Source organism: Triticum dicoccoides, chromosome 7A (assembly GCF_002162155.2).
Source record: "Triticum dicoccoides isolate Atlit2015 ecotype Zavitan chromosome 7A, WEW_v2.0, whole genome shotgun sequence".
In the NCBI taxonomy this organism is placed as follows: Eukaryota; Viridiplantae; Streptophyta; class Magnoliopsida; order Poales; family Poaceae; genus Triticum; species Triticum dicoccoides.
The window spans coordinates 612,492,789-612,518,640 of NC_041392.1; the positions used below are offsets into that span (position 1 = coordinate 612,492,789).

Sequence of the window (25,852 nt, forward strand, 5' to 3'; positions counted from 1 at the left end):
TGACGCCGATGTGGACGATGGGCGGCGGAAGGGGCTGCCTTCTGCATCATCACCGGGCCCTCTTTCGCCCTCTACGCCGACATTCGCCGGGCGAACGCTGCCGCGGCCGACGCCCTCCTCCTGCAGCAACAGCTGGCGGCGGGCGAGCTAGAGGAGCCGTGGCATCTAGCCGACGACCTGCTTCTCCACGAGCGCCGCGTCTTCGTTCCGGACCACGACGATCTTCGTCAGCAGGTGCTGCGTCTCGCCCACTCGGCGGGCCATGAGGGCGTGCAGAAGACGCTACATCGCCTCCGCGCCGACTTCTACATTCCAGGTGATCGTGCCCTGGTCCGCGACTGGGTACGGTCTTGTGTGACGTGCCAGCGCAACAAAACAGAGACCCTGCGACCAGCTGGTATGCTTCAGCCCTTGGAGGTCCCGTCTCAGGTTTGGGCGAACATCTCCATGGATTTCATCGAGGGCCTTCCCAAGGTGGGCGGCAAGTCCATCATTCTCACGGTGGTCGACCGCTTCTCCAAGTATGCTCATTTCATCGCCCTTGGCCATCCATATTCAGCGGCATCTGCCGCGCGGGCCTTCTTCGATGGCATTGTCCGTCTCCACGGGTTTCCTTCTTCGATCGTCAGTGATCGAGATCCTGTGTTCACGTGTCATGTATGGCGCGACCTCTTCCAACTGGAAGGCGTGAAGCTCCGCCTGAGTACCGCCTTCCACCCTCAGACAGATGGCCAGTCGGAGATCGTTAACAAGGTGATTGCCATGTATTTGCGTTGTGTTACAGGTGATCGCCCTCGCGCATGGGTGGACTGGCTCTCGTGGGCAGAGTACTGCTACAACACCTCTTACCACTCCGCCCTCCGTGCTACGCCCTTTGAGGTGGTGTATGGCCGGCCGCCCCCGCCGATTCTGCCGGTTGATCCAGCCTCGGCACGGACCGAGGCAGCCGGGGCTCTTTTGAGGAGCCGTGATGAGATGCTCGCGGAGGTCCAGCAACGACTCCTCCAGGCCCAGCAGTTGGCCAAACGATACTATGATGGCCACCATCGTGAGGCGGAGTTCGCGGTGGGTGATTGGGTCTGGCTGCGTCTACTTCATCGCTCTACGCAGTCGTTGGACCCCCGCGCGAGGAAGAAGCTCGGTCCTCGCTATGCCGGTCCCTTTGCTATCCTGGAACGCATTGGCAAAGTGGCGTACCGTCTTCAGCTTCCGGCAGGTGCACGGATCCATGATGTCTTCCATGTCGGGCTGCTCAAGCCTTTCCGCGGCGATCCACCCGCGGCACCACCGGCGCTTCCGCCGCTCGCGGACGGGCGTCTCCTTCCTGCACCAGAGAAGGCGCTGAAGGCTCAGCTGCGCCGAGGCTCCTAGTACGTGTTGATTCGGTGGGCTGGACTACCAGAGGAGGACGCTACTTGGGAGCAACACGAGGAGTTCCGCCAGCACTACCCCGACTTTCAGCTCGAGGACGAGCTGTTTGCGCAGGCGGGGAGAGATGTTATGACCGGCCAGGTCTATGGCCGCCGGGGGCCCACTGGGCAGGCTTAAGGCCCAAGTTATCTTAGTTTATTTTTAGATTATGATTATATATACAAGTTGTAAGACTATTTTGAGGATTAAGCAATAAGACTATTCTATTGCCCGGCTCCCAGAGGAGCCGGAACCCTAAACCCTAGCTCTCTCTCTCCTGCGCCGCCGCCACCCAGCCGCAAGGACGGCGCCTCGCCGCCGGCCGCCGCGTTCTAGCCCACGCCCCGCTCCCTCCTTTCCCTACCACCTACGATCTAGAGGAGCCTGAACCCTAGCTCCTAACAACGGCCGATAGGAATAGATGTTACCAAAGAACTCTATCTCCTTCAGCTTCAGAAGGTTCTCAAGACCAGAGATCCCGTGCTTGGGTTCCCGTAGGAATGACAATGTAAGCCTTTCAAGACACGGCACAGAACCATCCTTGAAGCACACCTTGTCAATGTTCTCCAAGTTGTCAATAACCAATAGCTTGACTTTCAAAAATTTACCCTGCGGGAATATGAGGCAGTCATCGGCATATGATTTGTGATACAGCTTGAGGCAGAGCAGACTTGGCAGGTCTCCAAGGACGTCTATGGCGTCGGCGTGGAGCCCGTTGTTGCGAAGAGTAAACGTCGAGACGTTTCTAAGTGATGCTGCCCACAGAGGCAAGCGCTCCAGCTTGCCCGTCAGGCCAAAGCTTGTAACCAAGAGAGGGGGTGACTCCACTGAAGATAGCATTTCCTCCGATGAGATGCTTCCATCTCCATCAAATATTTGAATGGAAAGCGAGCGCACAGATCCTGGCAAATTGCTTAATGATTCCAGACAAGGTTTCCAGTTTACCTCTACCCCATGGAAGAGAACATTCAGCTTCTTTAGATTTCTTAACAAGCTTATCTCCTGGAACACTGATGGGTCCTTTTTTATCTCTATATGGCATACTGATTGAAGGGATGCCATGTTCATGAGAACCCCAGGTGTCATTTCTAGACCAGAGGATCTTCTAAAGGACTTCACACTACCTGTCCTAGTAAGATGTGTCTTATGTCCAACTAACAAATGCTTCAAACGTACCAGGCTCTTGGCACTACTTGGTAGCTTCTTGATAAGTGTTTCTCTGATATCTAGTGTCTCCAAGTAATTTAGATGACCTATGAATCTCGGCAATTTGGAAATACTGGTATTTCTGAGGCTTAGGTATTTCAGTTGGAAAAAATTACAGATACAGTCTAAATCCTTGTTGCTCAAGCAGCTACTGCCTTGCATATCCAACACTCTTAACAGCCGCAAGTGTGCGAAGAAGAATGGGATTTCCTCCATGGAAGGTGACATTCTAAATGTGCGAACATGAGCTACACTAGCACTTGTTCTCTGCACTAAGTGGCTACTGCTCTGGAAGAAGAGGCGCCGGATTTTGTCATGGGAATCCAGTGTGGTTCCATTTTCACAGAAGTAGGATGCAAAGTTCTCCTCAAGTGACTTGGACATGATGACTTCAACCATTATATCATGAACTCGACAGCTTCTCACCTTACCACTCCAATCAATTTTCACAGGATGCACCATGCTTCTGGCGACGAACTCATCAAAGTATCTTTCAGCAACCTCCTCCATACTAAGTCCATGTTTTGCGGTGACAAATCCTTCGGCTATCCACATTCTCACCAAAGGTCCCCTCTTGATCACATAATTTTGAGGAAAGATACTTAGATACAAGAAGCAAGCCTTCAGATGGTATGGCAGATCATTGTAACTCAAAGATAAGACTAGCTTTGTCCCTTCCAGAGTTGGATTTATTTCAAGTTCAGAGCCCAAGTTATCAGAAACCTTCTGCCACTCTTGTTTGGTTCTGTTTGGTTTGCTAGCGAGAAGGCTACCAATGCTGACTATGGCTAATGGTAACCCCCCACATTTCTTGAGTATGACATTTGAAACTTCTTCCAACTCATTGTTTGGCAATCCATCTACTAAGCCAAAGATCCTCTTGAAGAATAGCTCATGTGATGCAATCTCAGATAGGCGTTGAATTTTGTAAATCCGATCTTGGGAATGACAACAACATGTATTAGCGACATCCTCGTTCCTGGTGGTCACTATAATTCTGCTTCCTTTTTCATTGTCAGGAAACACACATCTGATGTTCTCCCATGCTGATGAAGTCCATATGTCATCAAGAATCACAATGTACCTACAATATGAAGTTCACAATACTAAAGTCACTGGACAATATTTTAGAATCAAAACATCCAGTATTCAGGAGATGGAGCACATGGATATAAAAATGAAGTACAATTAATTGGAATATAATTTTTATCCAGAGCTACTTAATGCAAAATAACAAACACAACAGGTAACAGAGATATATGAATGATACAGCCCAGAAGATTTGAACACCAAATAAAGAGAGGTCTTTATGTGGTTTTAGAGTTTAATGATCAAAACTACACTCTGAGTAGGGGCTAAGGGATAAAAATTACTCCTTTTCCCTAAACTATATTAGTAACTAAGCGTACTCACGTCCAAGGACTATACCATCATCAAAAAAATTGATAGATTTAGTTTTGGACACTAACTAGTCATGTCCAAAGAGCAGAGGCCAGGCTATCATGCCATGGATTCACTCGACCAGGGAAAAGAAAAGGAAACTTTCTTTTAACTCGAGGAACATGTGCTCCCTCCGGGTTTTTTACTTCGCATATTAGTTTTGTCTTAAGTAAAATTTGTAAATTTTGACCAAATTTATATTAGAAAATCTCAGCACCTACAATATCAAATCATAGACATGTTCGTTAGGACAATAAGAACATTGCTTAATAACGAAAAGAAAAAGGACATTAAAATTGCCTTCAATCCTTCATTGCTTATGACGATTGAGGAGAGCCATGTGCAGAGTGGACCAATATCGTGCTAGGCCGTGTGTATCATCAGCATAATGACGTCACATGCTTAAGGCTACTAAGGCCTTATACAATGCAGGGTGCTTACGAGAGATGGTTAGAAAATAAACTAGTGTTTCTTTAAGCACCGGTGCTTATTTGTAGAGGGTAGATGCTTAATTAGGTGCCTCTTCTGTAGAAATAGACACTGGTGCTTCTGAAAAACCTGATTTATTTTTTTAAGCACCTAGCATTGTAGGTCCTGTGAACAAAGAGTGGTGAACCAGATATCAATTGGGTGAAAAAGAAACTCATCTTCTCCCGATGCAAACACAGCCACACCTATCTTCTGAAACATCCGTCCAGGACAATCTCGAGGGCATCTCGAAGGGAAAATCCTCAGTTGTCCACCCCATTTTCCCATTTGGTGGACAAACGGACAACGGGGGGTGGAGACTTTACCATGGTAATACAAGGGATTCCCCCATTTGTGCACACATTTCATCGAGCAATCGGTGTGCGCCATTGAGCGTCGACCGGGATGAGCAATGATAAGGCCACGCCGCCACAGGCATTGCCTTGCACGTCGCGGTACCAGCACACCACTGGCATGCCGTCATCATCTCCCCGGCGAGCATGCCCTCCGCCAGCCCCCACAGAGCACGCACAGCAGCACATGTAGCAGCAAGCAAGCACAGCAGCTGAGGACGAGCCCGTCCTCGTCCATGCCGGGGAGGCCGTCGCCACCGCGCGGCGCACACCCAGTCCGGACGACCCAGTGGATGCGGCTGACTCGCGCGTAGCGCACACCCAGCTCGGCCTTCGGCCTCCTCCCGCGCGAGCAGCACGGCCACGCCCCGCGCACGCGGCACGCCTGCGAAGTGCTCGACCTCCATGGAAGCATGGAGCTGCCACGGGCGATCTGGGACGAGCGCGTCCAGCTGCGCGGCGCAGCTCGCGATCGCGACCTGCTCGACGAGGGACGACGACCGGTCACAGGAGCATCGCCTCGCAGCCGCTAATGCCGGAGCCCCGCCTCCAAGCCCCCCACGGCCAGTCAGACGCCTAGGTCCTCGTCCGATTCGAGCTCCGCATCACCGGCGTTGGCGCGTCGAGCTCGGCAGGACGAGGGGCCGCCTGCGGGAGGGGATATGGTGGCCCGCGGCACGGGCTCCGGCGATGCGCGGGCCGGCGGCGAGGTCGTGGGCGTCGCTGTCAGGTTGGGGCTGCGGGGGAGAGCCTGAGTATAGCTGGCCAAACGGGCCGGGCCAAACAGGCCAGCCCGCGAGCACGCCGGCCCGGCCCGCCATGGGCCAGGCACAGCACGGGCTAAATGGGCCGTGCTCGGCACGTGGCACGCCTTAGGTCGTGCCTGGGCCTGGAGCCTGGGCACACGGGCCGGCACTGCACGGCCCGCTTATTTTTTATATAATTTTTAAATCAATACATATGTTATATGTATACCTAACATATAGTCTAATAAGTCTAAAAATCAGTCCAACATGTTGAAAATGTGCAGCCCAACATGCTAAACGGGCCAACAGGCCGGCCCATTATCAGGGCGTGGGCCAAGGAGCAGCGCCCGTGGACCGGCACGTCGCGGCCCGACTATTAAACGTGCCACGGCGGGCCGTGCCGGGTCAAACACGACTAGCACGGGCCGGGCCGGGCCGGCCCGTTTGGCCAGGCCTTAGCCGGAGAGGGAAGGTGAGGCCGGGTCGTGAGGCCTGAGTGGACCGTGGCTGAGCGGAGAAACAAATTGGGAAATGGGCCGTCAGCTGAAATTCGTTACTAAGATTTTTTTTAGCCCATATATTGGGAGCCACTGGCTGTAGTGAACGATTTTTTTCTAGAGGTTTATATAGAAGCAACTAGTTGGCGAGCGCACTTTTGGGAGGCTCGCAGTGATCAGTGTTGGGCGCTCTCAGCCGTCGTCACGTATAGCGCTTTGGATACTTCCTCCAATTTTTTTCGCAAATGTTTTCGGTTTTTTAATATTTTTTTTCTTTTTTTGCCTTTTGGTTTTTCATTGGTCTTCCTTAGCTTTTGCATCAATTTTTTTTTTCAAAAACACTCTTTTTGTGTGAAAAGGCATTTTTTTGCTTTTGCGAGAGCCACAGTTTTGCTTTTGCGAGAGGCACAGTCATGCTTCTCGGAAACAAAAAAACGTGTTTTATGATATTTTTTCCCTTTCGGCCCAGGTATGGTTTTGCTTTCGCGAGGGGCACGACCGTGCCTCTCAGAAAAAAACGCGTTTACTGTTTTCTTTTCTTCCGCGAGAGGCACGGTTGTGTTTTCGCGGTCGTGCCTCTCGGAAAGGGAAAACACATTTTTTTCTTCCGTGAGAGGCACGGTTGTGCTTTCACGAGAGGTACAGCAGTACCTCTCGGAAACGAAAAAAAAGTGCTCTCTATGTTTTTTCTTCTGTGAGAGGCACGATTGTGATTTCGCGAGAGGCACGGTCGTGCCTCTTCCAGAAAGAGAAAAAACTGTGGTCTCGGGTTGGTTTTTTTGTTTTTTTAGAAAAAAGACTTCGTCAAAACCCATCAACATGGGATCTAATTTTGAAAATCTTGACGCGAGAAATTCAATGGTGAAAATGATTCGAGATTTGGACGCACGGTTTAAGAGATAAGACGTTTTGAATAAACAAATCTATGAATAAAGGGAAAACTCCCAGGTTGCGACAAGTGATGCACATGCAGCGCGTCACCTGTCACAACGTGGGGAGGTGGGAGTGATCTTTGCAAGGAGTACACCATAATTAGTGATTTCGGGTTTTTATTGTCTTTAGTCGATTTAAATAATTTTAGAAAATTTTGACCATTTTTTATTGCAAATACTTTTAAAATATAAAGATATTTTGAAAAACAATTCAAAAAGAAAGGGAACATTTTTAAGAGGTGAATATTTTTGGAAGAAATTAACATTTTTTGAAATTTTGTAAACATTTTTTTGGACTGTGTGAGCATTTAAAAATGAAGAAGCAAAACCGGTAAAGAAAAAAAATGAAAAAGGGGGCTCGAAAACTTCTAGAAGGTTCCCATAATTGGTTTCCTATAGAAGCTACAACAGTTAATATCACGGAACCTCACTATACCCTGATCCGGAGATGAAGGTGGTAACATGTGGAAGATGGAAGACAAAACGTTTTCTTGGGGTGACATGGATGATTGGGTGGTGGATTCCATCACGAATGGGGCGAAGCCTTGTGATAGCGGTGGTGGTGATGGTGGTGTTGGAGACATCGTTGGTGGTGTCAGTCGTGGACATGGTCGCGGTGGTGGTGGTGATGGTGGACATGGCCAAGGCGATGGTGGTGGCCACGAAAATGCCTTTGTTTATTGACTTGGATGTTAGGTCGCCGTGAAGTGTTGTACTCGTCCTTAGGGCTTAACGTTATGAACTTTTTGTGAACTTCATGTATGTCAGATCTCGTGAATATCATATACTTACCATGTGTCATGAACTTTATGTATGTGAAATGTTATGAATGTCCTTATGATATGTCATGAACAAAAGTATGTGTTGTGAATTTTATGTATGCCAAATTTACTAAAAACAAGAAATTTCAGTACACGACGCCTTGGTAACAAACATGCTATCTATCATGGTGCCCCGGGAAGGAAGAACAGAGGCATGGTCGGGTTTCAATTATAATTGTCTTGAAACTATTTCAACTAAATTAATACCTCTTTCGTCAAAAAATAAGTGCCGCTGATTTAATACAAATTTATTCAAATATAAGTGTCGCTGATTTAATACAACTTTGTACTCCCTCCATCCCATAATATAAAAGTGTTTTTTACACTACACTAATGTGAGATTAATGAGTTGGGTATATGTGAGTTGGAGGGTTTATGCGAGGATCTCGTTCCTGTGAACCTTCTACATGAGGAGACCTTGGAAGAAGTGTTGGAAATATGCCCTAGAGGCAATAATAAAAGAATTATTATTATATTTCTTTGTTCATGATAATTGTCTTTATTCATGCTATAACTGTATTATCCGGAAATCGTAATACACGTGTGAATACATAGACCATAATATGTCCCTAGTAAGGCTCTAGTTGACTAGCTCGTTGATCAACAGATAGTCATGATTTCCTGGCTATGGACATTAGATGTCATTGATAACGGGATCACATCATTAGGAGAATGATGTGATGGACAAGACCCAATCCTAAGCATAGTACAAAGATCGTGTAGTTCGTTTGCTAGAGCTTTTCCAATGTCAAGTATTTTTTCCTTTGACCATGAGATCGTGTAACTCCCGGATACCGTAGGAGTGCTTTGGGTGTATCAAACGTCACAACGTAACTGGGTGACTATAAAGGTGCACTACAGGTATTTCCAAAAGTGTATGTTGGGTTGACACGGATCGAGATTGGGATTTGTCACTCCGGATAACGGAGAGGTATCACTGGGCCCACTCGGTAATGCATCATCATTATGAGCTCAAAGTGACCAAGTGTCTGGTCACGGGATCATGCATTGCGGTACGAGTAAAGTGACTTGCCGGTAACGAGATTGAACAAGGTATTGGGATACCGACGATCGAGTCTCGGGCAAGTAACATACCGATTGACAAAGGGAATTGTATACGGGGTTGATTAATCCTCGACATCGTGGTTCATCCGATGAGATCATCGTGGAGCATGTGGGAGCCAACATGGGTATCCAGATCCCACTGTTGGTTATTGACTGGAGAGTCGTCTCAGTCATGTCTGCTTGTCTCTCGAACCCGTAGGGTCTACACACTTAAGGTTCGGTGACGCTAGGGTTATGAAGATATGTATATGCAGTAAACCCGAATGTTGTTCGGAGTCCCGGATGAGATCCCGGACGTCACGAGGAGTTTTGGAATGGTCCGGAGGTAAAGAATTATATATAGGAAGTGATGTTTCGGCCATCGGGACAAGTTTCGGGGTTATCGGTATTGTACCGGGACCACCGGAGGGGTCCCGGGGGCCCACCGGGTGGGGCCACCTGTCCCGAGGGGCCACATGGGCTGTAGGGGGTGCGCCTTGGCCTACATGGGCCAAGGGCACCAGCCCCACTAGGCCCATGCGCCTAGGGTTTCCATGGGGAAGGAGTCCAAGTGGTGGAAGGCACCTCTAGGTGCCTTGGGGGGGAGGGAATCCTCCCCTTGGCAGCCGCACCTAGGAGATTAGATCTCCTAGGCTGCGCACCAACCCCCCTTGGCCCTCCTATATATAGTGGGGGAGAGGAGGGATTTCATACCTCAGCCTTTGGTGCTTCCCTCTCTCCCCGTTACGTCTCTCTCTCGTAGTATAGGCGAAGCCCTGCTACTGTGACGCCCTGCATCCACCACCACGCCGTCGTGCTGCTGGATCTTCGTCAACCTCCCCTCCCCCCTTGCTGGATCAAGAAAGGAGGAGACGTCATCCGTTCCGTACGTGTGTTGAACACGGAGGCACCGTCCGTTCGGTGCTAAGATCATCGGTGATTTGAATCACGTCGTGTTCGACTACATCATCCCCGTTCCTTGAACGCTTCCGCTCGCGATCTACAAGGTACGTAGATGCATCTAATCACTCATTGCTAGATGAACTCCTAGATGGATCTTGGTGAAACCGTAGGAAAATTTTTGTTTTCTGCAACGTTCCCCAACAGTGGCATCATGAGCTAGGTCTATGCGTAGTTCTCTTGCACGAGTAGAACACAAAGTAGTTGTGGGCGTTGATTTTGTTCAATATGCTTGCCGTTACTAGTCTTATCTTGATTCGGCGGCATCGTGGGATGAAGCGGCCCGGACTGACCTTACACGTACTCTTACGTGAGACAGGTTCCACCAACTGACATGCACTAGTTGCATAAGGTGGCCAGCGGGTGTCTGTCTCTCCTACTTTAGTCGGATCGGATTCGATGAAAAGGGTCCTTATGAAGGGTAAATAGCAATTGGCATATCACGTTGTGGTCTTTGCGTAGGTAAGAAACGTTCTTGCTAGAAACCCATGGCAGCCACGTAAAACATGCAAACAACAATTAGAGAACGTCTAACTTGTTTTTGCAGGGTATGCTATGTGATGTGATATGGCCAAAGTTGTGATGAATGATGAATGATCTATATGTGATGTATGAGATGTTCATGCTATTGTAATAGGAATCACAACTTACATGTCGATGAGTATGACGGTGAAAGGATGATCATGGAGCCCCAAGATGGAGATCAAAGGAGCTATGTGATATTGGCCATATCATGTCACTATTATTATTTGATTGCATGTGATGTTTATCATGTTTTGCATCTTGTTTACTTAGAACGACGGTAGTGAATAAGATGATCCCTTACAACAATTTCAAGAAGTGTTCTCCCCTAACTGTGCACCGTTGCTACAGTTCGTCGTTTCGAAGCACCACGTGTTAATCGGGTGTGATAGATCCTTACGTTCACATACAACGGGTGTAAGAAGTTTTACACATGCAAAAACACTTAGGGTTAACTTGACGAGCCTAGCATGTGAAGACATGGCCTCGGAACACAGAGACCGAAAGGTCGAACACGAGTCGTATGGAAGATACGATCAACATGAAGATGTTCACCGGCGATGACTAGTCCGTCTCACGTGTTAATCGGACATGGCCTAGTCGACTCGGATCGTGTAACACTTAGATGACTAGAGGGATGTCTATCTGAGTGGGAGTTCATTAATAATTTGATTAGATGAACTTAATTATCATGAACTTAGTCTAAAATCTTTACAATATGTCTTGTAGATCAAATGGCCAACGTTGTATTCAATTTCAACGCGTTCCTAGAGAAAACCAAGCTGAAAGACGATGGCAACAACTATACGGACTGGGTCCGGAACCTGAGGATCATCCTCATAGCTGCCAAGAAAGATTATGTCCTACAAGCACCGCTAGGTGATCCACCCGTCCCACAGAACCAAGACGCTATGAACGCTTGGCAGACACGTACTGATGACTACTCCCTCGTTCAGTGCGGCATGCTTTACAGCTTAGAGCCGGGGCTCCAAAAGCGTTTTGAGAGACATGGAGCATATGAGATGTTCGAAGAGCTAAAAATGGTTTTTCAAGCTCATGCCCGGATCGAGAGATATGAAGTCTCCGATAAGTTCTTCGGCTGTAAGATGGAGGAAAATAGTTCTGTCAGTGAGCACATACTCACTATGTCTGGGTTTCATAACCGCTTGACTCAGCTGGGAGTTAATCTCCCGGATGACGCGGTCATTGACAGAATCCTCCAGTCGCTTCCACCAAGCTACAAGAGCTTTGTGATGAACTTCAATATGCAGGGGATGGTAAAGACCATTCCTGAAGTATTTGCAATGCTGAAATCAGCAGAGGTAGAAGTCAAGAAGGAACATCAAGTGTTGATGATGAATAAAACCACTAAGTTCAAGAAGGGCAAGGGTAAAAAGAACTTCAAGAAGGACGGCAAGAAAGTTGCTGCGCCCGGCAAGCAAGCTGTCGGGAAGAAGTCAAAGAATGGACCCAAGCCTGAGACAGAGTGCTTTTATTGCAAAGGGAAGGGTCACTGGAAGCGGAATTGCCCCAAATACTTAGCGGACAAGAAGGCCGGCAACATCAAAGGTATATTTGATATACATGTAATTGATGTGTACCTTACCAGTACTCGTAGTAACTCCTGGGTATTTGATACCGGTGCCGTTGCTCATATTTGTAACTCACCGCAGGAGCTGCGGAATAAACGAAAACTGGAGAGGGACGAGGTGACGATGCGCGTCGGGAATGGTTCCAAGGTCGATGTGATCGCCGTCGGCACGCTACCTCTACATTTACCTATGGGATTAGTTATAAACCTCAATAATTGTTATTTAGTGCCAAGTTTGAGCATGAACATTGTATCAGGATCTCGTTTAATACGAGATGGCTACTCATTTAAATCTGAGAATAATGGTTGTTCTATTTATATAAGAGATATGTTTTATGGTCATGCTCTGATAGTCAATGGTTTATTCTTAATGAATCTCGAGCGTATTACTACACATGTTCATAGTGTGAGTACCAAAAGATGTAAAGTTGATAACGATAGTCCCACATACTTGTGGCACTGCCGCCTTGGTCACATAGGTGTCAAACGCATGAAGAAGCTCCATGCAGATGGACTTTTAGAGTCTCTTGATTATGAATCATTTGACACGTGCGAACCATGCCTCATGGGAAAAATGACCAAGACTCCGTTCTCAGGAACAATGGAGCGAGCAACCAACTTATTGGAAATCATACATACTGATGTGTGCGGTCCAATGAGTGTTGAGGCTCGCGGTGGCTATCGTTATGTTCTCACCCTCACTGATGACTTGAGTAGATATGGGTATGTCTACTTAATGAAACACAAGTCTGAAACCTTTGAAAAGTTCAAGGAATTTCAGAGTGAGGTTGAAAATCAACGTGACAGGAAAATCAAGTTTCTACGACCAGATCGTGGAGGAGAATACTTGAGTCGCGAATTTGGCACACACTTAAGAAAATGTGGAATAGTTTCACAACTCACGCCGCCTGGAACACCTCAGCGTAATGGTGTGTCCGAACGTCGTAATCGCACTCTATTAGATATGGTGCGATCTATGATGTCTCTTACCGATTTACCGCTATCCTTTTGGGGCTATGCTTTAGAGACTGCCGCATTCACTTTAAATAGGGCTCCGTCGAAATCCGTTGAGACGACACCGTATGAATTATGGTTTGAGAAGAAACCTAAGCTGTCGTTTCTAAAAGTTTGGGGATGCGATGCTTATGTCAAGAAACTTCAACCTGAAAAGCTCAAACCCAAGTCAGAAAAATGCGTCTTCATAGGATACCCTAAAGAAACTTATGGGTATACCTTCTACCTCAGATCCGAAGGCAAGATCTTTGTTGCCAGGAATGGATCCTTTCTAGAGAAAGAGTTTCTCTCGAAAGAAGTAAGTGGGAGGAAAGTAGAACTTGATGAAGTATTGCCTCTTGAACCGGTAAATGGCGCAACTCAAGAAAATGTTCCTGAGGCACCTGCACCGACTAGAGAGGAAGTTATTAATGATCAAGATACTTCTGATCAAGCTCCTACTGAAATTCGAAGGTCCACAAGGACACGTTCCACACCAGAATGGTACGGCAACCCTGTCTTGGAAATCATGTTGTTGGACAACAGTGAACCTTCGAACTATGAAGAAGCGATGGCGGGCCCGGATTCCGACAAATGGCTAGAAGCCATGAAATCCGAGATAGGATCCATGTATGAAAACGAAGTATGGACTTTGACTGACTTGCCCGTTGAACGGCAAGCCATAGAAAATAAATGGATCTTTAAGAAGAAGACAGACGCGGATGGTAATGTGACCATCTATAAAGCTCGGCTTGTCGCTAAGGGTTATCGACAAGTTCAAGGGGTTGACTACGATGAGACTTTCTCACCGGTAGCGAAGCTGAAGTCCGTCCGAATCATGTTAGCAATTGCCGCATTCTACGATTATGAGATATGGCAAATGGACGTCAAAACGACATTCCTTAATGGTTTCCTTAAGGAAGAATTGTATATGATGCAGCCGGAAGGTTTTGTCGATCCTAAGAATGCTAACAAGGTGTGCAAGCTCCAACGCTCGATTTATGGGCTGGTGCAAGCATCTCGGAGTTGGAACATTCGCTTTGATGAGATGATCAAAGCGTTTGGGTTTACGCAGACTTATGGAGAAGCCTGCGTTTACAAGAAAGTGAGTGGGAGCTCTGTAGCATTTCTCATATTATATGTAGATGACATACTTTTGATGGGAAATGATATAGAACTCTTGGACAGCATCAAGGCCTACTTGAATAAGAGTTTTTCAATGAAGGACCTTGGAGAAGCTGCTTATATATTGGGCATCAAGATCTATAGAGATAGATCAAGACGCCTCATAGGTCTTTCACAAAGCACATACCTTGATAAGATTTTGAAGAAGTTCAAAATGGATCAGTCCAAGAAAGGGTTCTTGCCTGTTTTGCAAGGTGTGAAATTGAGCTCAGCTCAATGTCCGACCATGGCAGAAGATATAGAAGAGATGAGCGTCATCCCCTATGCATCAGCCATAGGTTCTATTATGTATGCCATGCTGTGTACCAGACCTGATGTAAACCTTGCCGTAAGTTTGGTAGGAAGGTACCAAAGTAATCCCGGCAAGGAACACTGGACAGCGGTCAAGAATATCCTGAAGTACCTAAAAAGGACTAAGGAAATGTTTCTCGTTTATGGAGGTGACGAAGAGCTCGTCGTAAAGGGTTACGTCGACGCTAGCTTCGACACAGATCTGGATGACTCTAAGTCACAAACCGGATACGTGTATATGTTGAATGGTGGAGCAGTGAGCTGGTGCAGCTGCAAACAGAGCGTCGTGGCGGGATCTACATGTGAAGCGGAGTACATGGCAGCCTCGGAGGCAGCACATGAAGCAATATGGGTGAAGGAGTTCATCGCCGACCTAGGAGTCATACCCAATGCGTCGGGGCCAATCAAACTCTTTTGTGACAACACTGGAGCTATTGCACTTGCCAAGGAGCCCACGTTTCACAAGAAGACAAGGCACATCAAGCGTCGCTTCAACTCCATTCATGAAAATGTTCAAGATGGAGACATAGAGATTTGTAAAGTACATACGGACCTGAATATAGCAGATCCGTTGACTAAACCTCTCCCTAGGGCAAAACATGATCAACACCAGAATTCCATGGGTGTTCGATTCATCACAATATAATTAGATTATTGACTCTAGTGCAAGTGGGAGACTGTTGGAAATATGCCCTAGAGGCAATAATAAAAGCATTATTATTATATTTCTTTGTTCATGATAATTGTCTTTATTCATGCTATAACTGTATTATCCGGAAATCGTAATACACGTGTGAATACATAGACCATAATATGTCCCTAGTAAGCCTCTAGTTGACTAGCTCGTTGATCAACAGATAGTCATGATTTCCTGGCTATGGACATTGGATGTCATTGATAACGGGATCACATCATTAGGAGAATGATGTGATGGACAAGACCCAATCCTAAGCATAGTACAAAGATCGTGTAGTTCGTTTGCTAGAGCTTTTCCAATGTCAAGTATCTTTTCCTTTGACCATGAGATCGTGTAACTCCCGGATACCGTAGGAGTGCTTTGGGTGTATCAAACGTCACAACGTAACTGGGTGACTATAAAGGTGCACTACAGGTATTTCCGAAAGTGTCTGTTGGGTTGACACGGATCGAGACTGGGATTTGTCACTCCGGATAACGGAGAGGTATCACTGGGCCCACTCGGTAATGCATCATCATTATGAGCTCAAAGTGACCAAGTGTTTGGTCACGGGATCATGCATTGCGGTACGAGTAAAGTGACTTGCCGGTAACGAGATTGAACAAGGTATTGGGATACCGACGATCGAGTCTCGGGCAAGTAACATACCGATTGACAAAGGGAATTGTATACGGGGTTGATTAATCCTCGACATCATGGTTCATCCGATGAGATCATCGTGGAGCATGTGGGAGCCAACATGGGTATCCAGATCCCGCTGTTGGTTATTGACTGGAGAGTCGTCTCAGTCATGTCTGCTTGTCTCCCGAACCCGTAGGGTCTACACACTTAAGGTTCGGTGACGCTAGGGTTATGAAGATATGTATATGCAGTAAACCCGAATGTTGTTCGGAGTCCCGGATGAGATCCCGGACATCACGAGGAGTTCCGGAATGGTCCGGAGGTAAAGAATTATATATAGGAAGTGCTGTTTCGGCCATCGGGACAAGTTTCGGGGTTATCAGTATTGTACCGGGACCACCGGGGGGGTCCCGGGGGCCCACCGGGTGGGGCCACCTGTCCCGGGGGGGCACATGGGCTGTAGGGGGTGCGCCTTGGCCTACATGGGCCAAGGGCACCAGCCCCACTAGGCCCATGCGCCTAGGGTTTCCATGGGGAAGGAGTCCAAGTGGTGGAAGGCACCTCTAGGTGCCTTGGGGGGGAGGGAATCCTCCCCTTGGCAGCCGCACCTAGGAGATTAGATCTCCTAGGCTGCGCACCAACCCCCCTTGGCCCTCCTATATATAGTGGGGGAGAGGAGGGATTTCATACCTCAGCCTTTGGTGCTTCCCTCTCTCCCCGTTACGTCTCTCTCTCGTAGTATAGGCGAAGCCCTGCTACTGTGACACCCTACATCCACCACCACGCCGTCGTGCTGCTGGATCTTCATCAACCTCCCCTCCCCCCTTGCTGGATCAAGAAAGAAGGAGACGTCATCCGTTCCGTACGTGTGTTGAACGCGGAGGCACCGTCCGTTCGGTGCTAAGATCATCGGTGATTTGAATCACGTCGTGTTCGACTACATCATCCCCGTTCCTTGAACACTTCCGCTCGCGATCTACAAGGTACGTAGATGCATCTAATCACTCATTGCTAGATGAACTCCTAGATGGATCTTGGTGAAATCGTAGGAAAATTTTTGTTTTCTGCAACGTTCCCCAACAAGAAGAGGGGCATGCGGCCACTCTGTCATCACCTATAGGTCTCGGCGAGGACACTAGTCATGCGGACTGTATGATCCTCCCTCGGGCACCAACGCGTAAACGGCAAAAAAAGGTGTATGGCCTTTCTGCGGTGTGTCGAAGTGCTAGGCTTAAGTTTAAGAAGAAATTTCATGACGATTCATGAGAGACATTTTTTGGAATAGCAGAGGTCTAAGGGACTTGGCTAAGCGTAGGTTTTTGGCGGATGCCTCTCGGGATTACAAACTTGATTTTATTGCTTTGTTAGAGACTGGTAGGGATAATTTTACTGCGCAATTTCTTGGAACGATCTCAGGTGGTCTTGACTTTGATTGGCATTGTTTGCCACCTCGGGGCGGATCCTCCTCGGTGTCAATTGCGAGTCTCTGGAAGTGCTAGATGTATTCTGAGGGGAATTTGCAGTTAAGTTCCATGTGCGGTCGAAGACTGACGGGTTCAGGTGGGCTTTAGTGGCTGTGTATGGTGCGGCACAGCCTAAGCTAAAACCGGACTTCCTCACAGATTTAGTTAGGATTTGTGGGGATGACAACCTACCTATTCCTGTTGGTGGTGACTTTAACATTATTAGAAGACGAGAAGAGAAAAATAATGACAATTTTGATGGCAGATGCTCTTTCATGTTTAATGCGATTATTGAAAGCCTGGACCTGCGGGAGATTGATCTCACGGGGAGGCAATTTACTTGGGAAAATACTCTTCCAAATCCGACGTATGAAAAACTTGATAGAATCCTCACAAGTATAGAGTGGGAACAAAAATTTCCTCTAGTGACGGTGCATGCATTACAGAGGGGGATATCTGATCATACACCCCTTCTTGTGGACTCTGGTGAGGCGGCTCACCAAGGAAACAATAATGTTTTCTCTTTTGAATCTGCGTGGTTTGAGAGAGAGGATTACCTTGAGTTGATCACAAGGGAATGGGCGGCGAAACAAAGGGGAGAGTCAAATATTGATCGGTGGCAGTATAAGATTCGACATCTTAGACAGTTCTTGAGAGGATGGGCTAAGAACAATAGTGGTGTTTACAGAAAAGAGAAAGAAAGATTGTTAAAGGTTATCAATGACCTTGACATAAAAGCTGAAAGCACTGCGGTGGATATGGATGAGCGAGTGTCTAAAAGAGAAGCTGAGGTTAGTTTGGCAAAGCTTCTTAGAGAAGAGGAATTGAAGTGGGCACTTAGAGCAAAAGTGCGCTAGGTTGTTCAAGGTGATAACAATACTCAATTTTTCCATATGATTGCCAACGGGAAACATAGAAAAAAGAGAATCATTCAACTTGAACAAGATGAGGGTACGATTGTTGGTCATGAAAATTATAAAATGTATATCACCAACTATTTAAAAAATCTGTTTGGGGCCCTAGCTGAGAATTATGTCGCCCTCGATGAGAGCATGGTGGACGACATTCCTCAACTAAGGGATGAAGAGAACGAAGTGATCACTGCACCTTTTTCTGAGAAGGAGGTGTTTGACGCGATATCCCAAATGGAAAATAATAAGGCTCCTGGTCCGGATGGATTCCCAGCTGAGTTTTATAAGAAATGTTGGGGTATTATTAAAGGCGACTTGATGCCCATGTTCCAGGATCTGTTTAATGGCCACCTTCAGCTTTTTAAGCTTAACTTTGGTACTATCACGTTGTTACCAAAGAAGGCGGAAGTAATTCACATTGAGCAATTCAGGCCGATATGTTTGCTCAATGTGAGCTTCAAGATTTTCACAAAGGTTGGCACAAACCGTCTGACTCAGATTGCCCATTATGTGGTACAACCAACCCAGACCGCCTTCATGCCAGGTCGACACATTCTTGAGGGAGTGGTCGTTCTCCATGAGACCTTGCACGAAATTCACTCGAAGAAGCTCGATGGAGTGGTCTTGAAAGTGGATTTTGAAAAGGCATACTGTTTGGGGTGTGAAATAGGCACGTTACGCTTCACGTATTTAGGGATTCCGATTCATCACCGCAAGCTCACTAATAAAGAATGGAAATATATCGAGGATCGGTTTGAAAAGAGGCTGAGTTGCTGGAAGGGTAAACTTTTGTCTTATGGAGGAAGATTGATGCTTGTTAATTCTGTACTTACAAGTATGCCCATGTTCCCCTCTCTTTCTTTGAAGTCCCGGTTGGGGTACGGAAAAGATTGAATTTTTATCGATCTAGATTCTTTTGGAAAATTGATGAGAATAAAAATAAGTATCGACTGGCAAAATGAGATGTAATTTGTAGACCAAAGGACCAGGGAGGCTTGGGAATTGAAAATTTGGAGGTGAAAAATAGGTGTTTACTTAGCAAATGGCTATACCGTTTATCGATAGAAAGAGATGGAGTTTGGGCTCAGATATTGCATAACAAATATCTCTATGCCAAAACACTAGCCCATGTTACGGCAAAACCGTCTGGCTCACCGTTCTAAAAAGGGGTTATGAGGACGAAAGTAGCCTTCTTCAGCAGGACTAAATTTATCGTCGGGAATGGACGGGATACTAGATTATGGGAGGATACTTGGTTAGGCAATGCACCGCTGGCCTTGCAGTATCCATCCTTATACAACATTGCACAACGGAAAGAGGTGTTCGTTGCTACAGTGTTGGGTTCCGTTCCGCTTAATATTCAGTTTAGGCGGTCTGTTATAGGTGAGCGTTGGGATAGATGGTTACATCTTGTGCATCGATTAATGGAGGTTAACATTTCGGATGTACCAGGCACTTTGCAATGGGAGCTTTCCAGGTCAGGAGTCTTCTCGGTTAAATCCATGTACACGGATTTCATTAATACCGGGACTATCCCGAGGACAGTACATATTTGGAAAGTTAATTAAGGTGCCCTTGAAGATAAAAGTATTTATGTGGTTTGTGAATAAGGGTGTCATTCTTACTAAAGATAACTTAGCTAAGCGTAAGTGGGAAGAAAGTAAAAGATGTTGCTTTTGTGATCAAGATGAAACAATAGAACATTTATTTATCAAATGTCCGCTTGCTAAATTGCTTTGGAGAACTATTCATGTTACTTTCAACATAACTCCACCTCTCACGATATCACACTTGTTTGATAACTGGTTGGCTGGAGTGAAGCCAAAATCCGCGGCACATATCCGAGTGGGAGCATGTGCATTACTTTGGTCTTTATGGAATTATCGCAATGACGTTGCCTTCAACAGACAAACCATTACCAACTTTTTGCAGGTCATTTTCAGAGCGTCTACTTGGATCTGTACGTGGTCATTACTCAGCCGTGCGGACCACAGGGAGCATATGCATATTGGGTGCAGCCGATGGGAGATGGTTGCACGGGATACATACAACCGGTTTGGATGATGGTCCAATAATAAGATAGGCGTTTAGTCTCCTAGTCTTTATGGCGCCGGTTGTGATTTTTATTTTTGGCCGCTTGTGGCTTTTCTTTGTTTAGTAAGATCTTTGTTTCATGTTGAGACTTGTTGTTGGAACCTTCGGGAAACTTAATTTTAATAAATGGCTGTGTGCATAGAGATGCAGAGGCCAGGGGTACGCCTCCTTTTCGAAAAAAAAAACTAATGTGAAAAACACTTCTATATTATGGGACGGATGGAATAGTAAATTTGTATTGAATCAGCTTATTTTGGGACGGAGAGACCAATAAATAACTAGTAAATTATGATGATTGTGTACAAAATCTCGCTAAAACCGCAGCGCCACGAATATGCAAATTTTGTTTGTGTATACTAGTATGATTTTTGCGTCCCTTGACAACAATTACCTAGGCAAAAGTAAGTTGAAAAAGCTAAATTACCGATCCATCTTACGGGCCTGTTCCGGGTGTAAAAGCAAAAACGGGTGTATTTTTTACAGCCCGAAAACGGTGTTCCAAGCACCTAGTCGAAGCTCAGCTGTTTTATTTTACGGAGGGGATGTTTTACAGGTGTAATGGGCTGAAAAACGGCATTCCAAGCAGGGCCTTAATACCCAATAGAGCGTGACTTGGTCTCGGTCCACTGATGCGGATGTACGTACCTTTTGTCTTGCAGGTAAAGTTTGAGCTTGTTGGCCAGCAGCGCCGTTTCCCAGCTCTCCGCCCCGTGCAAGCTATCATCCATGGTATCGTCGCCGGCAGCCAGGCGCGGCCGCTGGATCAGTTCCCTGAGCATGTGCAGGAACAGCGCCCTGACGTTTAGCGTCTGCGACACGATGAGGAACGGGGAGCACTGAAAGTCAGCGCTCTTCACCCGCGGGTTCTCGCACACCATCCTCGCCAGCGTGGTCTTGCCGAGCCCACCGAACCCGACGACGGCGAGCACCCGGAGCCGCGCGTCGTCCTCCATCAGCCAGCCCACGAGCTCGTCCCTCGGCCCGTCGATGCCCACCAGCTGCGCCTCCTCGGTGAAGAGGGCGTGCAGCCGCGGGTCCAGGCGGCCGGAGACGCCGGAGCTGGACGCGTGGCTGCTGGCACGCCCGAGCGCCGTCTTTGGCGGCAGCACCCCGTACCTGGAACGCCGCTCGCCGGCGTCCCTGGCGCGAGTCTTCAGTTCTTGGAGCTGGGCCGCCATGCGCCGGTGACGGCGACCACCACCGCCTGATCCTAGCGTGGCGAGCAGACGGACAAAGCGGCGGAGGGACGCCATGACGGCGCCGCCGTCCCTGTCGAACGGCTGGCGGCCGCGGACGTAGTCGTCGATGCAGTCCTCGGCGTCGTAGGCGATCTCCCTCACCTGCTTCACCCAGACCCGGACCTGGTCGTCGTGGCCGTCGGACGATTCGGCCAGACTACGGAGGAAGGCGGTCATGCTCTCGAGCTCGTCCTTGATGTACTGGACCTCGCCGTGGAGGCGCTGCACCGGCCAGCTCTCCTGCGCGAGGAGGCCGCCGAGCTTGCACAGGAGGCCTCGCACGGCGCCCTCGGTCAAGCTGATGATTGCACCCTCCATTTTCCAAACTGCAGCTTCTACCTTCCAGCCAGTATATTTATAGCGCATTTAGCACTTGCTGTTTCTTTAAGGAAAGTAGCGCCTGGTTTTCAAGGCAACGTAACCACGCTCTGAAAAAATGTGCAATGTTACCAATCATATTAAACACATTAAGGTGCGCGGATGGAGTGTGTGCTCGCGCATGCCACGTCGGCGCTGGACAAGCGAGACAAAAACGCACGCACCTGTGTATTGGCCAGAAAAATAGTGTCGTTCCCAAGTCTTCCTTCCCCAGATGCAGCCGCCGTCTTCTCCTCTTTCCCACGCGAACTCTCTTCTATCCATGACCGGCCGGGCCAGCTAGGGTTACCACCCGTCTCCCCCTATCTATGACCGGATCCGCGGAGGTGGCCATCACATGCCATCTGTTGACGGGCGAGGAAGGCTCATCGCAGCAACGACAACGGAGAGTTGCGGCCATCCTCTGGCGACAAGTGGACTGCCCCCTCCCCCCAACCCACTCTCCCCTGCGGCGGCTTCCTTCGCGCGCCCCGCCATGACCTCGCCATTTCGTTTGGATTTTGGGGGTGGTCTTCAAGCCGGACAGAGTCTGTCGATGGCGCCGACCTCGGCTGATCCATGGACGTTTTTTTGCTCCTATTATGTGTGGATTTCGGGGGTGTACTTGCCCGTTGGATGCCATGTGTTTGTTTACACCATTTTCAGATTTAATAAGAATTAAGAAGAAGAGATTCAAGTGCTTGTACTCCCAAATCACGTATTGAAAATTCGTATAGTTTCCTGAACTTTTCCCTGGATAGTTTCCTGAACTTTTCCCTGAAAGTGTTATGTATTGTTTGACGTTTTCAGATGCAAGAGGCAGACCAACCAAGGACAACAGAACATGGTTTTCGCCAAGGCCTCGCTGGCGTTGCTGGCCGTGAGGGAAGCAACGTGCTCAGCAGTCCTATCCCTAACTTCATGATGATGCTTCTATTAAGTTCATGCAGTAACATAAATATTGTGTTTGTACCATGTATTGTTTGCTTGCCTACAAACAGATGGTTGGTGTGCCTCCTGTCTGTCGCACGGCGCCGCTACTCCGGCCACTGCGCCTTCAGGGAGGGGACTGCGCCGAGAGCTTCAAGGAGTTCAAGGCCAACAACATCCGTGGAACCTTCCCTGTCCTGCTCCAGATGGGCAATGTCCTCGTGTTCGGCGGCCATGTCCCCATCGTCAAGGTGCAAATCGATTGCCCAAATCAAATTGAATTGAACCAGATACGCCTATTGGTCATTTGATTTGTGAGATCTGATCCTATCTGTTTCCTGTTCTTTGCGCATAGTAGGTGGGGCGGATGGCTGGCCAGTTCGCCAAGCCAAGGTCTGGTAACTTTGAAAAGAAGGATGGGGTTAAGCTGCCCAGTTACAGGAGAAAAAACGTCAAGGGCGACGCGTTTGATCTGAAGGGCCGTGTCTGTCCCAGATAGGATGATCAGGACGTACGCGTAGTCGGTGGCGATGCTCAACTTGCTGCGTGCTATCGCGACGGGAGGTTACATAACTATGAGGCGGGTCATCCAGTGGAACCTTGATTTCATGGATCACAATGAGCAGGGAGACAGGTGAGAAAAACTATGTCTTGCTATTGCAAATTTGTAGTAGAATTTTGTTGCGGTACGCTGTAGTTGTTGTCCTGTTTAAATATCCCCTATTGATTTTCTTGGGCATATCTCTTTATCATGATAAGGCAGGAGATAGGTGTTTATGTACTCTTATGTTCTTATTACTGGGATGATGTTCATCTAGTGGAATCTTATGAAAGCTTCTCGATGAATCAGATTCTTGATACTCATTGGGGTGCCATGACTGACAGTGATGTAAGTTCTTGCATTCTTCTGTCATAGAGTTGTTCTGTCCAAGAGCCCTGAAGTGTACTTGAACACAAACTGATAAAATATGTTTGCATTGAACTAGAACTGCAACTTCAATATCCATTTCAAAAATAAGTGACATAATTTTGTTTCTTTAGCCTATAAGGGTTTTGGAACTTCTCATCATCTCTTATCCGACATTTTTCTAGCACGTTGTCTAATGTGTTGTTGAGACTCTAATTAGATGCATTAGTGATTTTCTTTTGAAGCATCACTACTGATTTTTAGAAGAATGCCCACCACGATTTGTCAAAATGACATGCTGAATGTGCTATGCGTTTTAGTAATGCCTCTTCTGATTTTCACCCAGAGTAATTCCGTTTAGTTACACCTTTACACTTTCCTAAATTTCTCCATCGAAGTTTTATGACATTTCTATTGATTCGGCTCTCTATTCCATAATAATTTCTGTAAAATGGCTTACACAGATTTTGCTTGAGCAAAATTTCACAGGCCCTCATCGTCATGTCAATCAAACTTTAATTGAGGAAATGCCAACAAAGGAGATGTTCCACAAGCACTGACAAACCGGCGAGTAGACAAACCAACGAGTAAGTTTATTTGTCAATGCAATGATGTTATGTCGTCTAGGGTTATATTAGGAGGATCTTATGTCTGATGCTTACTTTTTTTTGAGTAGCTAATTGTACTTGACATGGGTGCTTTGATTGCTTGACAGTTGTACTTAAAAAGTCACATATTCTGATCGGCATGTCATTACATTCAATGGCGATATTCACGCTATTGTCGGGGCAGGTAGGAAGATATATAGATCTTGATTTTCATGAGCTCCAGTTTTATGGTTCTAAGCCTTTAGATGTTGTCAGTTTGTGAAGTTTATGACAATACCCTTTTTTGTGTGCTCTGTTTGACTGTTTGTTCTCATCTATTTGCCTTACATAAGATGCGCTAGGTGCATATCATGAAATATGAAGGGCCGATAGAGGCTCACTAATTGGCTGGAATTCGTGCAATTCTTCTTTTCTCTTTTGTAACTACACTTATAATTCATGCCCTGCTCCCTTTATGTTTCTTACCCTCAGACATCATTTTCAGTGCTGGACATTTTCTTGCGCCATGAGAGTGGTCTTTTGTGGATTTGCTATGCTGGTTCAGACGTTGTGAGCCTTCATCGAGCACACTGGCCTTGGGTGCGAGCGCCGGCAGCAACGGCATGAGGTAAGCAACCTTGATCAGTGTCGCGTTGTACATTTTGACATGCTTCCATGCAACAATCAGGTCCTGATCTTTCTATGCACCTACAAAGTGCACACCATCATATTGACAAATTATACGGTGTTTGTGCCATAATTTGTTAACTTGGATATGGACGGGTAGCAAGACAAAAGGATCAAAAGCCTGTACACATATGATTGGGACTAGCGAATTCACATATACAAATATGTTTCTAGAGCAAGGCTGAGAAGCTCCTCACCCACAACCATTTATCATTTTTAGTTAGTTATCACAAGGATGATGATTCAGAAGTTTCTAGGATGATGGGACTTGAGGCCAAACCATATATGTTTACTTTCAACTTCTCTTGTTGTTATTATACCTAAATTTTTCTTATATGTCCGCGTTTGAGCACTTGTGATCCTCATAATAGCAAGTTTGTCATAAATTCTAGAACCCCTTTGGAGGTTGAAGTCAGCAAAGATAGCGTATTCACCTATATTCAGATAATTCAAATAAATTTACATTAGTGCCATCAAGGATTACACTAGACATGTCAATGTGGATAAGCAAGATAGGTGCGCACATGACCGCGTCAAGAGACGCGCCCGGGGCGCGTCCCAGCCACTAGTGTTTGTCAAACCAAGCATGATGTACTAGGTCCGTAATTTGTTTTTCCATCCTCTTGCTGGAAACTTCTCAGTGCGTCAGGATATCGCTATCACTAGTCGTCCTTAGGATGCTAAAGAACAATTTGTTTAGAGAGTGGAAATGGCATACTATTTGATCTTCTGAAAGGCCTAAGAAATAATGGAATTAACTAATTGTCGTATCCCAATGATACTTCGAGCTTAAGTCTAGTGGTAATAATAATAGAGAAATTCAGTAAGTCAGGACACCAACGTAGCTACTTGTCTTGAGATGTACCTTACCGAATTACTTATACTGTAAGAGTATTTCCAG

General features: G+C 46.9%; 2 protein-coding genes across 2 annotated transcripts; one reads left to right on the top strand and one right to left on the bottom strand.

Annotated features, from left to right (window-relative positions):
* Nucleotides 1–1,734: 1,734 nt before the first annotated feature.
* Nucleotides 1,735–21,801, bottom strand: LOC119332700 (disease resistance protein Pik-2-like). The gene is made up of 2 exons (XM_037605853.1): nucleotides 20,891–21,801; nucleotides 1,735–3,700 (listed from the first exon to the last, which is right to left on the bottom strand). Exons 1-2 carry the CDS (start codon nucleotides 21,799–21,801, stop codon nucleotides 1,771–1,773), a joined length of 2,841 nt encoding a protein of 946 aa, XP_037461750.1. The 3' UTR covers nucleotides 1,735–1,770.
* A 905-nt stretch (nucleotides 21,802–22,706) lies between these two features.
* Nucleotides 22,707–23,379, top strand: LOC119328821 (phospho-2-dehydro-3-deoxyheptonate aldolase 1, chloroplastic-like). The gene is made up of 2 exons (XM_037601813.1): nucleotides 22,707–23,021; nucleotides 23,129–23,379. Exons 1-2 carry the CDS (start codon nucleotides 22,815–22,817, stop codon nucleotides 23,267–23,269), a joined length of 348 nt encoding a protein of 115 aa, XP_037457710.1. The 5' UTR covers nucleotides 22,707–22,814; the 3' UTR covers nucleotides 23,270–23,379.
* Nucleotides 23,380–25,852: the final 2,473 nt, after the last annotated feature.